The sequence below is a fragment of the Culex pipiens genome, chromosome 2, assembly GCF_016801865.2.
Source record: "Culex pipiens pallens isolate TS chromosome 2, TS_CPP_V2, whole genome shotgun sequence".
In the NCBI taxonomy this organism is placed as follows: Eukaryota; Metazoa; Arthropoda; class Insecta; order Diptera; family Culicidae; genus Culex; species Culex pipiens.
The window spans coordinates 91,891,168-91,905,976 of NC_068938.1; the positions used below are offsets into that span (position 1 = coordinate 91,891,168).

At 35.0% G+C, this 14,809-nt stretch overlaps 3 protein-coding genes across 7 annotated transcripts in view; 2 read left to right on the forward strand and 1 right to left on the reverse strand.

Moving 5' to 3' along the window:
• The window catches only part of LOC120428532 (ATP-citrate synthase-like), an 82,611-nt gene extending 75,188 nt beyond the window's left edge, over positions 1 to 7,423 (forward strand). For all 5 annotated transcript variants that reach the window (XM_052709156.1, XM_052709158.1, XM_052709159.1 and 2 more), the window contains 4 exons: positions 4,391 to 5,624; positions 5,686 to 5,790; positions 5,853 to 6,088; positions 6,159 to 7,423. In XM_052709156.1, coding sequence (XP_052565116.1) covers positions 4,391 to 5,624; positions 5,686 to 5,790; positions 5,853 to 6,088; positions 6,159 to 6,327 — 1,744 coding nt within the window. In that variant the 3' untranslated portion in view covers positions 6,328 to 7,423. The remainder of the gene's footprint in view (positions 1 to 4,390; positions 5,625 to 5,685; positions 5,791 to 5,852; positions 6,089 to 6,158) is intronic.
• Positions 1 to 14,809, reverse strand: part of LOC120428542 (protein shuttle craft) — a 40,549-nt gene that overhangs the window by 7,698 nt on the left and 18,042 nt on the right. The window lies entirely within an intron of this gene.
• On the forward strand, positions 12,313 to 14,367 carry LOC120428535 (uncharacterized protein C19orf47-like). Its single transcript, XM_039593567.2, has 4 exons — positions 12,313 to 12,523; positions 12,628 to 12,960; positions 13,027 to 13,469; positions 13,529 to 14,367. Exons 1-4 carry the CDS (start codon positions 12,505 to 12,507, stop codon positions 14,225 to 14,227), a joined length of 1,494 nt encoding a protein of 497 aa, XP_039449501.1. The 5' UTR covers positions 12,313 to 12,504; the 3' UTR covers positions 14,228 to 14,367.

Consider the following 14,809-nt stretch of genomic DNA (forward strand, 5'->3'; position numbering starts at 1 on the left):
ATAAGCACTTAAGTGTTATTTATGCACATTTTGGAGGCCGATGAGATAAGATGATCATTAGCCCGGGTCAAAAAAAATAAAAATGCTCAAATCAAAAAGTATATGAGATTGCCCGAAAGAGTACTCAAAATGAGGCCTCCAGCCCAAATTTCAGCCCATTTGGTTGAAAATTGGCTTGCCTTGAGCAGGAACAAGTTTAAATGGGAATTAACCCGTAAAACTTGAGCAATTGGGTACATTGCTCTGCACAAGTCTGTCGTTGAAATTTAACGACTTTTGCATACCATGGAGTCCAAGGGGATGATCTGAGAAACAATTCCTCTGAAGGGTGCAAGATGATCCGAGGCCTCTAATCTTGCCTAGAAGCAGATTCATTCCGGCGTCGCCGAAATTCTCATGGTCCCAGCAAAATGTACAGGGATAAATCAAAGCACTCTAAGAAGGCTGCCTCGATCAGGGGACGCCACATGTCAATCAGCCACCACGTGGCAGGAGGATTTCTCCAATTTTGGCTTTAAAAGTGGTTCTGTCAATGTTATAACATTTTATTTAGTCAGATATTTGTGCAAAAAAGCTTTATAACGTCAAATATCATTTTAAACTCCAAATTCCAGATACCCTCCTGCCACGCGGCGGCTGATTGACATGTGGCGTCGCCTGATCGAGGTTGCCTTCTTAGTGTGCTTTGATTTATCCCTGTACATTTTGCTGGGACCATGAGAATTTCGGCGACGCCGGAATGAATCTGCTTCTAGGCAAGATTAGAGGCCTCCGATCATCTTGCACCCTTCAGAGGAATTGTTTCTCAGATCATCCCCTTGGACTCCATGGTATGCAAAAGTCGTTAAATTTCAACGACAGACTTGTGCAGAGCAATGTACCCAATTGCTCAAGTTTTACGGGTTAATTCCCATTTAAACTTGTTCCTGCTCAAGGCAAGCCAATTTTCAACCAAATGGGCTGAAATTTGGGCTGGAGGCCTCATTTTGAGTACTCTTTCGGGCAATCTCATATACTTTTTGATTTGAGCATTTTTATTTTTTTTGACCCGGGCTAATGATCATCTCATCTTATCTCATGATATTCATGCGACCTATCTTTGGTTAGGTAATTATAAGACCTTTTCAACGAGGACGAATTGGATTGAAGATCTGACTACCCTATCATAAGTTGTAACCACATAAGTGCCCTGCAATATGAAGATCTGACTACCCAATCTAGTGGTATGAATAATGAGTCAAATTGATAAAACTCTGAAACACACCGCCATTTTGTGTCTATTTTGGATAGCACCCTTTAAATGTGAGGAAGGCTCCAACCACCTAAGGGTGGATAAAGTAACGTTTTTTTTAAATAATAATTTTTTTGACTTCTTTGAATCGCAGCATTTTTAAATCTTAAAATTTTTGATGTTCGGAACCTTTCTATTTTTTTTTAAATAAAGAATGTTTTTACATATTATTTTAGAATTTTTAAAGCTTTAACTTCGTGATTATGTTTTTTTTATTACTGAGCAGTTCTCTAGGATTTCGGTCATTCGATTTTTTTTGTATTTTTTAATCTGACTGAAACTTTTATGGTGCCTTCGGTATGCCCAAAGAAGCCATTTTGCATCATTAGTTTGTCCATATAATTTTCCATACAAATTTGGCAGCTGTCCATACAAAAATGATGTATGAAAATTCAAAAATCTGTATCTTTTGAAGGAATTTTTTGATCGATTTGGTGTCTTCGGCAAAGTTGTAGGTATGGATACGGACTACACTGGAAAAAAATGATACACGGTAAAAAAAATTTGGTGATTTTTTTATTTAACTTTTTATCACTAAAACTTGATTTACAAAAAAACACTATTTTTGATTTTTTTTATTTTTTGATATGTTTTAGAGGACATAAAATGCCAACTTTTCAGAAATTTCCAGGTTGTGCAAAAAATCATTGAACGAGTTATGAATTTTTTAATCAATACTGATTTTTTCAAAAAATCGAAATTTTGGTCGCAATTTTTAAACTTCATTTTTTGATGTAAAATTGAATTTGCAATCAAAAAGTACTTTAGTGAAATTTTGATAAAGTGCACCGTTTTCAAGTTATAGCCATTTTTATGTAACTTTATTCAAAACAGCCGCAGTTTTTCAATTTTTTAAATTAGTGCACATGTTTGCTCACTTTTGAAAAAAATAAAAAATTCTCTATATTTTGCTTCTTTGTACTTTGTTGATACGACCTTTAGTTGCTGAGATGTTGCAATGCAAAGGTTTAAAAACAGGAAAATTGATGTTTTCTAAGTCTCACCCAAACAACGCACTATTTTTCAATGTTGATATCTCAGCAACTAATGGTCCGATTTTCAATGTTAAAATATGAAACATTTGTGAAATTTTCCGATCTTCTCGAAAAAAATATTTTCAAATTTTTCAAATCAAGACTAACATTTTAAAAGGGCGTAATATCGAATGTTTGGCCTTTTTGAAATGTTAGTCTTGATTTGAAAACAATGAAAATATTGTTTTCGACAGGATCGGAAAATTTCACAAATGTTTCATATTTTACCATTGAAAATCGGACCATTAGTTGCTGAGATATCAACATTGAAAAATAGTGCGTTGTTTGGGTGGGACTTGGAAAACATCAATTTTCCTGTTTTTAAACCTTTGCATTGCAATATCTCAGCAACTAAAGGTCGTATCAACAAAGTCCGAAGAAGCAAAATTTAGAGAATTTTCTCAGCTTTTCAAAAATATTTTTTTCCAAAAGTGGGCAAACATGTGCACTAATTTAAAAAAATGAAAAACTGCGACTATTTTGAAAAAAGTTACATAAAAATGGCTATAACTTGAAAACGGTGCACTTTATCAAAATTTCACTTAAGTACTTTTTGATTGCAAATTCAATTTTACATCGAAAAATGAAGTTTAAAAATTTTTACGACCAAAATTTTGATTTTTTGAGAAAATCAGTATTGATTAAAAAATTCATAACTCGTTCAATGATTTTTTGCACAACCTGGAAATTTCTGAAAAGTTGGCATTTTATGTCCTCTAAAACATATCAAAAAATAAAAAAAATCAAAAATAGTGTATTTTTGTAAATCAAGTTTTAGTGATAAAAAGTTAAATAAAAAAATCACCAAATTTTTTTTACCGTGTATCATTTTTTTCCAGTGTAGTCCGTATCCATACCTACAACTTTGCAGAAGACACCAAATCGATCAAAAAATTCCTTCAAAAGATACAGATTTTTGAATTTTCATACATCATTTTTGTATGGACAGCTGCCAAATTTGTATGGAAAATTATATGGACAAACTAATGATGCAAAATGGCTTCTTTGGGCATACCGAATGCACCAAAAAAGTTTCAGTCGGATTAAAAAATACAAAAATTAAAATTGAAGAAAAAAGACCGATTTCGTAGAGATTTGCTCTACTTTTGTTTTTATATTTCTAAATCTCTGATTTTTTTTTATTAAACGGAATGCATTTTCGGATTCTTCGGGCAATGATCTACTAGGAAAAAGTCAAATATGTTTGTAAATAATAAAATTTGAAACATAATTTAAAAATCTCCTAATTTATAGGCATTTTCAATAAAACAAATTTCATATAAAATTGAAAACTTTGGATTCGTTCTTTGAATTCAGTTTGAAATGTAATATAGATCGATAATTTTATAAAAAAAACTAGTTTTAACAAATTTTACCTGAAATTTATATGTATTTTGTTAAAAAGCTTATAAACTTAGTTAACATATTAACATTAATGTTTTTCTTTAAAAAACTATATCAGCAACCTTAGTGATGGTAAGTTTGAATTAAAAATAAAGTTTTAACAACTTAAATCTAATTTTAACAAGAAAATCTATGACTATCAAAGTCATCATCAAAGTCAAAGTTTTTTAAACTTTATTTTCAAAACTTTTTTTTCAAAAATAGTGCGTGGACTTTGTGTGGCCTACACCAGTACATGTTTAAAAAATAATAATCTTGAGAAAACCTTAATATTACAAAAAATTATTAAAATCCTATCAATGTCAGCCCGGTTTACGGCACACTCTATTAAAGGTGCGAGTGGTTATGTTACATACATGACCAGTATGACAAAGAACAGTTTCGGGTTGGCTGTCATTGAAATCAAGCCCTGCTGGTTATGATTTCGCTGACAAACTCGGTTTGCTTTTAAAACTTCGTTCGTGTTTGAACCCGTGTTTAAAAATTTGTTCAAGCAAACGGTTTAAACAAATATCGAGGATTTATTTTGTTTTTTTTAGTTTTAATTTTTTTTCGGCAGAAAAATGCCGAACTTCGGCAAATTTACTGTCTGTCTGGTTCTTTAAAAACATCTTTTTCCAAGAATTGTAATTAAAACTCCACTTTTCCCCCCTTTTTCCAGCCGCGACGAACCTTCGGTGGTCGCCATGGTGTACCCCTTCACCGGGTATCACAAGCAAAAGTTCTACTGGGGCCACAAGGAGGTGCTGATTCCGGTCTACTCCAAGATGTCCGACGCGATCAACAAGCACAAGGAGGCGGACGTGCTGGTCAACTTTGCGTCGCTCCGTTCGGCGTACGACAGTTCGGTCGAGGTGCTGGACTACCCGCAGATCCGTACGATTGCGATTATCGCGGAGGGCATTCCGGAGAATCTGACCCGCAAGCTGAACGTGGCCGCTCGGTCGAAGAACGTTTCGATCATCGGGCCGGCGACGGTTGGTGGGGTTAAGCCTGGGTGCTTCAAGATCGGGAATACTGGGGGGATGTTGGACAACATTTTGCACTCGAAGCTGTACCGGCCGGGAAGTGTGGCTTACGTGTCGCGATCGGGTGGAATGTCCAACGAGTTGAACAATATAATTTCGTTGACGACGGACGGCGTGTTTGAGGGTGTGGCCATTGGCGGGGATCGTTACCCGGGGACGACATTTATGGATCACATTCTGCGGTACCAGGCCGATCCGGACGCGAAGATGCTGGTGCTGTTGGGTGAGGTCGGTGGCGTTGAGGAGTACGAGGTGTGCGAGGCGCTTCAGGATGGTCGTATTACGAAGCCGTTGATCGCGTGGTGCATTGGAACGTGCGCTGGGATGTTTACGTCGGAGGTTCAGTTTGGTCACGCTGGGTCGTGCGCCAACTCGGACCGCGAGACGGCTACGGCCAAGAACAAGTCGCTGGCGGCGGCCGGAGCGCACGTTCCGGACTCGTTCGACACGCTGGGTGATTTGATTGGCTCGGTTTATGGCGATTTGGTCAAGAGCGGGGTGATCGTGCCGGCCGAGGAGGTTCCGCCGCCGACGGTTCCGATGGATTACTCGTGGGCGCGCGAGCTGGGTCTGATCCGTAAGCCGGCCTCGTTCATGACGTCGATCTGTGACGAGCGTGGACAGGAGCTGCTGTACGCCGGCATGCCGATCAGTGACGTGCTGCAGAAGAACGTCGGCATTGGGGGTGTGGTGTCACTGCTGTGGTTCCAGCGCTGCCTGCCGCCGTACGTGTGCAAGTTCTTCGAGATGTGTCTGATGGTGACTGCGGACCACGGGCCTGCCGTGTCCGGTGCTCACAACACGATCGTGTGCGCTCGCGCCGGCAAGGATCTGGTTTCGTCCGTTGTCAGCGGACTGTTGACCATCGTGAGTAGTTTGGTAGTTGGGTGAAGAAGGGTCGGTATAACTAGAATGTGTCTGCTTTCAGGGTGACCGCTTCGGAGGCGCGCTGGACGGTGCCGCCAAGCAGTTCTCGGAGGCGTACGACTCGAACCTGCACCCGATGGAGTTTGTCAACAGCATGAGGAAGAAGGTAAGATCGCTGTGTTTTAATCTTGTGAGGAATTAAAACTAACCCCCAATCGTTACCTCCAGGGTCAACTGATCATGGGCATCGGACATCGCGTCAAGTCGATCAACAACCCGGACATTCGCGTCAAGATCATCAAGGAGTTTGTGATGGAGAACTTCCCGGCCAAGCCGCTGCTCGAGTACGCGCTCGAGGTCGAGAAGATCACGACGAGCAAAAAGCCGAACCTGATCCTGAACGTGGACGGCGTGATCGCGACCAGCTTCGTCGACATGCTGCGAAACTGCGGCTCGTTCACCAGGTGAGTGGCCGACCTCTGCTTGCCTAGACTGAGGGTGGTTGAAGCATTCTAATCTTGTTTTTTGTTACAGCGAGGAGGCCCAGGAGTACATCAACATTGGCGCCATCAACTCGCTGTTTGTGCTGGGCCGCAGCGTCGGCTTCATCGGCCACTACATGGACCAGAAGCGCCTGAAGCAGGGCCTGTACCGCCACCCGTGGGATGACATTTCGTACGTGCTGCCGGAGCAGTACAACTAAGCTGCGAGCTGCTGAACTAACCAACGTAAACGGGGTCGAAAAGGCTGAACCTGATAAAGCACAACAAGTTTAGTGAGAGGTTTGTTTTTCATCGAATGCAATTTATTTGGGGAAAAACACTAGGAGAGAAGAGAGAAAAAATGCAAGCAGAATCTCGGCGAAGGAAAAATTGCGACAAAAAAAGATGGACTAGATTATAGTGATGAAAAGATTTCCTACACAAACAAACAAACAAAAAAAAAGGCAAAATGCACATCCAACTCATTCCATACGATAGTTTCTGTTTTGTGCGAGCGCGCGAGAGTCCCGTTTTACCCCGTTTATCTATCTATCTTTACTTCATTCCCACCAAACCCCCCGCTTTTTCCAATTCCTTCTCGCGGTTTATCGAACCTGATAAATATGCATTTAAAACTCTTTCCCTTCCTTTGATCTAATCAAACAAAAACTTTACAGACTCTTTCATTACAAACAAACAAAAATATGGTGAGCGAAACAAAAGAAGAGTAAAACAACAGGATCGCCATACAAAACAATCGCATGAAGATATAAGAGAGAGAGACGAACAGAAGATAATCTAGACAAACAAACATTCAACGGAGTGGAAATTATTTAAATTCAAATCAAACCTAAGTTATTTTCTCTTATTTGCTAAGCATCATTATTAGGAGCGTTTTTTGAGGAAGAGCACAGACAAAATGCAAAATCGGCAAAGTTTATAGTTTCTAGCAAAGGGGATCTCTGTGTGGAAAGGAAAAAGCGAAAAAAAATCGAAGAGATCCGTACAAGTTTCGTTCATTTAGGTTAGACACTATTTTCCTCCCCCCTCTATTTAGTTTTGTGGTTTCTTTTTTTCCTTTACACTTTCACACTTTTTCCGTTCATTCATTTCGCGTTAGGAGGAAACTAATAATTTTTGTTTATTTTTTTTTTGCGCTAATTTTAGTAGACGAATTAGTTTTGTACTAAAGATTGTCCCAAACCCTAGACTCGGCAGGATGTATCATTGATTTAAACTGTTTTTGTTTTGTAAGCGAAAATCATTGATTTTTACAGTTTTATTGTAATAAACTGATGAACATTCTTCTTCGAACAAGCGTTTTCTTTTTTTGGTTTTGTTTTCATTTTATTCCTTTTCCCCCAAATCAAACTTTGCAGCAGTACTGCGATACACTTAGAAGGCGATATCGATGTTGAATATTGTTGACAAAAAAACAACTGTTATGCACCGTCCACGGACAACTGCGTAGCGAAATTGCACCTCAAAGAAAATACCAGCCTGTTGAAACAAAACGAGCACAAGCACTGCACAAACAAAATGTTATAAACAATTGTGAAGAATAAAACTTCCAACAAGTTGCACCCAGGTTTTGGCACACACACACACACACACTTGAAGAAACAAAAACTGCACCGACGTTTTCAGTGTGAGTAGTAAGTATTTGTATTATGGCAAAGGTGGACTAAAATGCCTTTTTGAAAGCAAAATAACGTAACACGTGGTATCGCAGTATGGAATCATAAAAACGAATATTGAAGAATAAATATAGATCGCTATATGAAATTTATAGTAGTTTCGTTCTTGATAAAGAAATTCCTAAAAACAATTTAAACAAAACAACGAATAATGGTATTATTATGTCACTCTTACTAAAGAAAGATATAGCATTTGCTTTTGGACCTGACTAACGTGCACTCTCCAGAATCCGAACATTTTGCGAGATATTTTCATTGGAAAAATCTGAAAAAAAATCGATCTATTTTCGATGAATATTGAATTTAAAATGGCAGAGCAGTTACTGGCCTATCTTCAATTTCCGAATTTTTAAAGAACACAATTTTCGGCGCCTGGAAATCAATCAATATTCAATTTATTTCCCGGCAATAAAAAAATAAAATTGGAAGAAAATTAAAATTATGATTTATGATGTCCTTGCCATTCTTCACTCCTCATAAATTTTAATTTTTAAAATTTCTCTAACCTAAAATTAAAAATATAAGAATTTAAGAATTAAGGAATGCAGGAATTTAAGAATTTAGGAATCTAAGAATTTTAGAAATAAAAAAATTGGAAATTAAGAATCTGAGAATTTAAAAATTTAAGAATTTCAGAATTTAAGAATTTAAAAATTTAAGAATTTAAGAATTTAAGAATTTAAGAACTTAAATATTTAAGAATTTAAGAATTTAAGAATTTAAGAATTTAAGAACTTAAGAATTTAAGAATTTAAGAATTTAAGAATTTAAGAATTTAAGAATTTAAGAATTTAAGAATTTAAGAATTTAAGAATTTAAAAATTTTAGAATTTTAGAATTTTAGAATTTTAGAATTTTAGAATTTAATAATTTAAGAATTTAAGAATTTAAGAATTTAAGAATTTAGGAATTTAAGAATTTAAGAATTTAAGAATTTAGGAATTTAAGAATTTAAGAATTGAAGAATTTAAGAATTTAAGAATTTAAGAATTTAAGAATTTAAGAATTTAGGAATTTAAGAATTTAAGAATTTAAGAATTTAAGAATTGAAGAATTTAAGAATTTAAGAATTTAAGAATTTAAGAATTTAAGAATTTAAGAATTTAAGAATTTAAGAATTTAAGAATTTAAGAATTTAAGAATTTAAGAATTTAAGAATTTAAGAATTTAAGAATTTAAGAATTTAAGCATTTAAGAATTTCAGAATTTAAGAATTTAAGAATTTAAGAATTTAAGAATTTAAGAATTGAAGAATTGAAGAATTTAAGAATTTAAGAATTTAAGAATTTAAGAATTTAAGAATTTAAGAATTTAAGAATTTAAGAATTTAAGAATTTAAGAATTTAAGAATTTAAGAATTTAGGAATTTAAGAATTTAAGAATTTAAGAATTTAAGAATTTAAGAATTTAAGAATTTAAGAATTTAAGAATTTAAGAATTTAAGAATTTAAGAATTTAGGAATTTAAGAATTTAAGAATTTAAGAATTTAAGAATTTAAGAATTTAAGAATTTAAGAATTTAAGAATTTAAGAATTTAAGAATTTAAGAATTTAAGAATTTAAGAATTTAAGAATTTAAGAATTTAAGAATTTAAGAATTTATGAATTTAAGAATTTAAGAATTTAAGAATTTAAGAATTTAAGAATTTAAGAATTTAAGAATTTAAGAATTTAAGAATTTAAGAATTTAAGAATTTAAGAATTTAAGAATTTAAGAATTTAAGAATTTAAGAATTTAAGAATTTAGGAATTTAAGAATTTAAGAATTTAAGAATTTAAGAATTTAAGAATTTAAGAATTTAAGAATTTTAGAATTTAAAAATTTTAGAATTTTAGAATTTTAGAATTTTAGAATTTTAGAATTTAATAATTTAAGAATTTAAGAATTTAAGAATTTAAGAATTTAAGAATTTAAGAATTTAAGAATTTAAGAATTTAAGAATTTAAGAATTTAAGAATTTAAGAATTTAAGAATTTAAGAATTTAAGAATTTAAGAATTTAAGAATTTAAGAATTTAAGAATTTAAGAATTTAAGAATTTAAGAATTTAAGAATTTAAGAATTTAAGCATTTAAGAATTTCAGAATTTAAGAATTTAAGAATTTAAGAATTTAAGAATTTAAGAATTGAAGAATTTAAGAATTTAAGAATTTAAGAATTTAAGAATTTAAGAATTTAAGAATTTAAGAATTTAAGAATTTAAGAATTTAAGAATTTAAGAATTTAAGAATTTAAGAATTTAAGAATTTAAGAATTTAAGAATTTAAGAATTTAAGAATTTAAGAATTTAAGAATTTAAGAATTTAAGAATTTAAGAATTTAAGAATTTAAGAATTTAAGAATTTAAGCATTTAAGAATTTAAGAATTTAAGAATTTAAGAATTTAAGAATTTAGGAATTTAAGAATTTAAGAATTTAAGAATTTAAGAATTTAAGAATTTAAGAATTTAAGAATTTAAGAATTTAAGAATTTAGGAATTTAAGAATTTAAGAATTTAAGAATTGAAGAATTTAAGAATTTAAGAATTTAAGAATTTAAGAATTTAAGAATTTAGGAATTTAAGAATTTAAGAATTTAAGAATTTAAGAATTTAAGAATTTAAGAATTTAGGAATTTAAGAATTTAAGAATTTAAGAATTTAAGAATTTAAGAATTTAAGAATTTAAAAATTTTAGAATTTAAGAATTTAAGAATTTTAGAATTTTAGAATTTAATAATTTAAGAATTTAAGAATTTAAGAATTTAAGAATTTAAGAATTTAGGAATTTAAGAATTTAAGAATTTAAGAATTTAAGAATTTAAGAATTTAAGAATTTAAGAATTTAAGAATTTAAGAATTTAAGAATTTAAGAATTTAAGAATTTAAGAATTTAAGAATTTAAGAATTTAAGAATTTAAGAATTTAAGAATTTAAGAATTTAAGAATTTAAGAATTTAAGCATTTAAGAATTTCAGAATTTAAGAATTTAAGAATTTAAGAATTTAAGAATTGAAGAATTTAAGAATTTAAGAATTTAAGAATTTAAGAATTTAAGAATTTAAGAATTTAAGAATTTAAGAATTTAAGAATTTAAGAATTTAAGAATTTAAGAATTTAGGAATTTAAGAATTTAAGAATTTAAGAATTTAAGAATTTAAGAATTTAAGAATTTAAGAATTTAAGAATTTAAGAATTTAAGAATTTAAGAATTTAAGAATTTAAGAATTTAAGCATTTAAGAATTTAAGAATTTAAGAATTTAAGAATTTAAGAATTTAGGAATTTAAGAATTTAAGAATTTAAGAATTTAAGAATTTAAGAATTTAAGAATTTAAGAATTTAAGAATTTAAGAATTTAAGAATTTAAGAATTTAAGAATTTAAGAATTTAAGAATTTAAGAATTTAAGAATTTAAGAATTTAAGAATTTAAGAATTTAAGAATTTAAGAATTTAAGAATTTAAGAATTTAAGAATTTAAGAATTTAAGAATTTAAGAATTTAAGAATTTAAGAATTTAAGAATCTAAGAATTTAAGAATTTAAGAATTTAGGAATTTAAGAATTTAAGAATTTAAGAATTTAGAAATTTAGGAATTTAAGAATTTAAGAATTTAAGAATTTAAGAATTTCAGAATTTAAGAATTTAAGAATTTAAGAATTTAAGAATTTAAGAATTTTAGAATTTTAGAATTTCAGAATTTCAGAATTTAAGAATTAAAGAATTAAAGAATTTACGAATTTAAGAAGTTAAGAATTCAAGAATTTAAGATTTGAAGGTTTGAAGAATTGAAGAGTTAAAGAGTTGAAGAATTGAAGAAATCAAGAATTGAAGAATTTTAGAATTTAGAAGTTTTAGAATTTAAGAACAATTTCTTAACAGAGTGGAGTATGCCAAAAGTCTCGATTTAAAAAAACTCTAGAATTAATTATTTGCCAATTGAATTAACCTTTTATTTCAACACACATATTAAGTCTTTTCAAAAACAATTGAAGATCAAAAATACACTCAACCCCCGGTGGTTGGTAACTTTTTCGTTTGACACTTTTTTAGTTTGTACCCCGTTGGTTGGTCAAAGTCAAACTAAAAAGTGACGAACTGTCACTTTTTACACGGCGCTAACGCACACTATCAAAACAAACGTTTGGTAGTGTATGTGAACTCCATGTAAAAAGGGTGTCAAACTAAAAAGTGACCCCGTTCGTTTGACAACAGTTGGTGTCAAACCATCGGGGTTTGAGTGTAATCCTTCAACAAATATTTATTTGAAATTTAATATTTTTTCAATATTTTTTTTTGCATTAAAATGAAAAAAAGTGATCAGAAATGGTTTTTAATCGTGTTTTTTACCGTTGTACATAAAAATTGACATAGGGCTTTAGGACCCAATTGCTTTTCTGTTTTCTTTTAAAATTTCATATTCCATTCTCATTTCAGCGTGTACTGCAACTTCGTTTCAGAGACCGAGAACGCACGTCACGCAATAGAGCTGTGCTCCGCCCACGAACCGGTTCACCCTTCTTGTCCTTTTCCCCGCGGGAGCTAAACCGGTTCGCTGTTTGTGGGTGCGCTGTTTGACAACCGACGAAACGAATGGTGGAAAATATTTTGCGTAAAATTCAACCAAAAATCGTAGTTTTTTCGTTTGATTTGATCCATTTTCGAAGAGAACCGACGCTAAAGTGAACCCAGCGCGCCACGGAACACGGTCCGGCTCGAAAAGATGCCCACGGCAAGCGCCTGTAAGTGTTTCGGGGGGTTTTGTTGTGATGCCACTCCAAAAGTGGAGCTAAATTTTGATTGCCCTTTTTCGGTGGGGAACCGTTTTTTTTTTGTTCGCTTCCAGCGTCATGGGTGAAGTTCTTCACCAATGCCGGCATTCCGTCGCAGGCGGCCGCCGGGTACGCGCATGTTTTCGTTGAGAACCGGATTCAGATGGACATGCTGATGGATTTGAACAAGGAGTACCTGCGGGAGATGGGCATCACGACGATGGGGGACATCATTGCCATCCTGCGTCACTCGAAGACGGTGTGCGACCAGAGTGCCCGCGACCGGGTGCTGTCCTCGCAGTCGGCGGTCGTCGAGGGGCCAGCACTGCCGGAACACTTGGCCAATCTGGTCCCGGTGGCGGCGGTTTCCGCCACGCTGAGCAACCCACCCAAATCGGCGGTGTCCCGTAAGATATTCTCTCCTTAAGGGTGGTATAGAATTAGCTTGTAACCCTTGTTGACTCCCTTTTCAGGCCCCAGCTCGGCGGTGTCTCTGCCGAGCAAATCGCGGAAAGTATTTTCCGAGCACAAAATCACACTTCCGGCTGGCGGCGGCGGATCTTCCACGAACATTGTGCGCACCATCAACGAGGGTTCGGACAAGAAGGCATCGCTGGTGTCGACGGTCGGTAGCTTAGGCAAGCGGAGTGCCGTTTTCAAACGGCTCGAGCGCAACTCAAATGACGACGACGAGGAGGATGGAGAATTGGACGACGGCGTTGACGATGTCGGAAACGGACGGGAACCGCCGAAGAAGATGGCCTCGAAGGTCACGCTCAAAGGTATTGAGGCGCTTGGGAAGAAGAGTGCCAGTTTCGGTGGCGGCGGAGGTTCAATCTTTTCGCGGCTGGGCGAGAAGAGCAACCAGAGAGAGCAGAATGATGGAGCGCCCACCGGGATACTGAAGAAGTCACCGGTAAGTGTTGAGGATTTTGTCATCCGTAACCGGTCTCGCTAACACTCAAACTCTTTCAGCAACAACCCATCCGCAAACTCCCTCCCAAAACCCAGAACGTCATTCTGGTGAAGAAGATCCCTGCCAAGGCGGTCACGGCAGGTGACGACCAGTCGCTCTCCTCGCGACGGCGCAGCTTCTCGGACGGCGAGCCAGCCAAATCCGTATCCTTCTCGAAGGAGGACGAAGTGCTCGAAATCGAATCCCGTCCCAAGGGACTCATCAGCCCCAAGGGCCGGATGCGCTTCCAGGACCGGGAACTCCCCGTTCGGGCACGCCTCGGCGGCGTTCACTTCCCAGCCGGGAAACGTCGTCCGCCCTTCCCAAATCAACAGCCAACGGCGGCGTTGAACTCCTCCACCTCTCCCCTGCGAGGCACGAAAAAGACTGTCCTGATGAAAGCCGGCAACGTGACCACGCTGTCTCCTGCGTCGCTGTCGCGTTCCAAAATGAAGGCCGACGCGATGCTGCTGCGCAACGAAACGCCCATCCGGAACCGGCTCAGCCTGGGGTCGTCCGATGGGGGCGGTGGCAGCAAATCTCTAGCTTACCGTAAGGATCGGTTCAGCTTGGACTCGAAGTTGGCCAACCTCAAGCTGAAGGGAGGAATCAAACCGGGCAAGTTGGTGGCCGCCGGACGACCGATGGCGGCGAAAAAGTTCAAGGAACCGGTCGGAGGGTCGAGTGTGTTCGATCGGTTGGGGTACGGACGGAAGTGAGCGGGAGAGGATAATCTTGATTGACTGTCGGATAGCGCAGAGAGGAAGGCACGTTGGTTTGCAAAATTTGAGCATTTGTAACGAGTTTACTACAAAGTAATTATGAAAATAAAGCTCTCGTATTACACTACGTAACAAAGGCGGAGCTAGTTTTTTGTTGGAAAGAAATCTGTATTTATTCCAGGTTGGAATTCGCAGCGTAAAATCGGAACTTATTTTTCAAATGCTACAATGAGGAATGTGGGGACCATCCATAAGCCACGTGGACACTTTTTAATCTGAGGCAAATTCAGATTTGAAAAAATAAATAAATAATATAAAACCATATTTAATTCAAAAAAATATCTAACGAGTCCAAAACATTGAAGATCTGACAACCCTATCAAAAGTTATAAGCACTTAACTGCCGTTATACGCATAATTGTCCCATGTTCAAAAAGTGCAACTGAGAAAAACGCTATTGAAATTTAAGTTTTTCTTTAAAAAAATATATTTTTTGATTTTGATTGAATTTTAAGTTTTTAAATATTGAATACATGAATTATTGAAAATTACAAATTCTAAAATTGATAATTAAAAATA

Coding starts and splice junctions, on each gene's coding strand:
- LOC120428535 (XM_039593567.2), top strand. Junction 12,961..13,026: donor ACCCAAATCGGCGGTGTCCC/GTAAGATATTCT, acceptor CTCCCTTTTCAG/GCCCCAGCTCGGCGGTGTCT. Junction 13,470..13,528: donor GGATACTGAAGAAGTCACCG/GTAAGTGTTGAG, acceptor AAACTCTTTCAG/CAACAACCCATCCGCAAACT.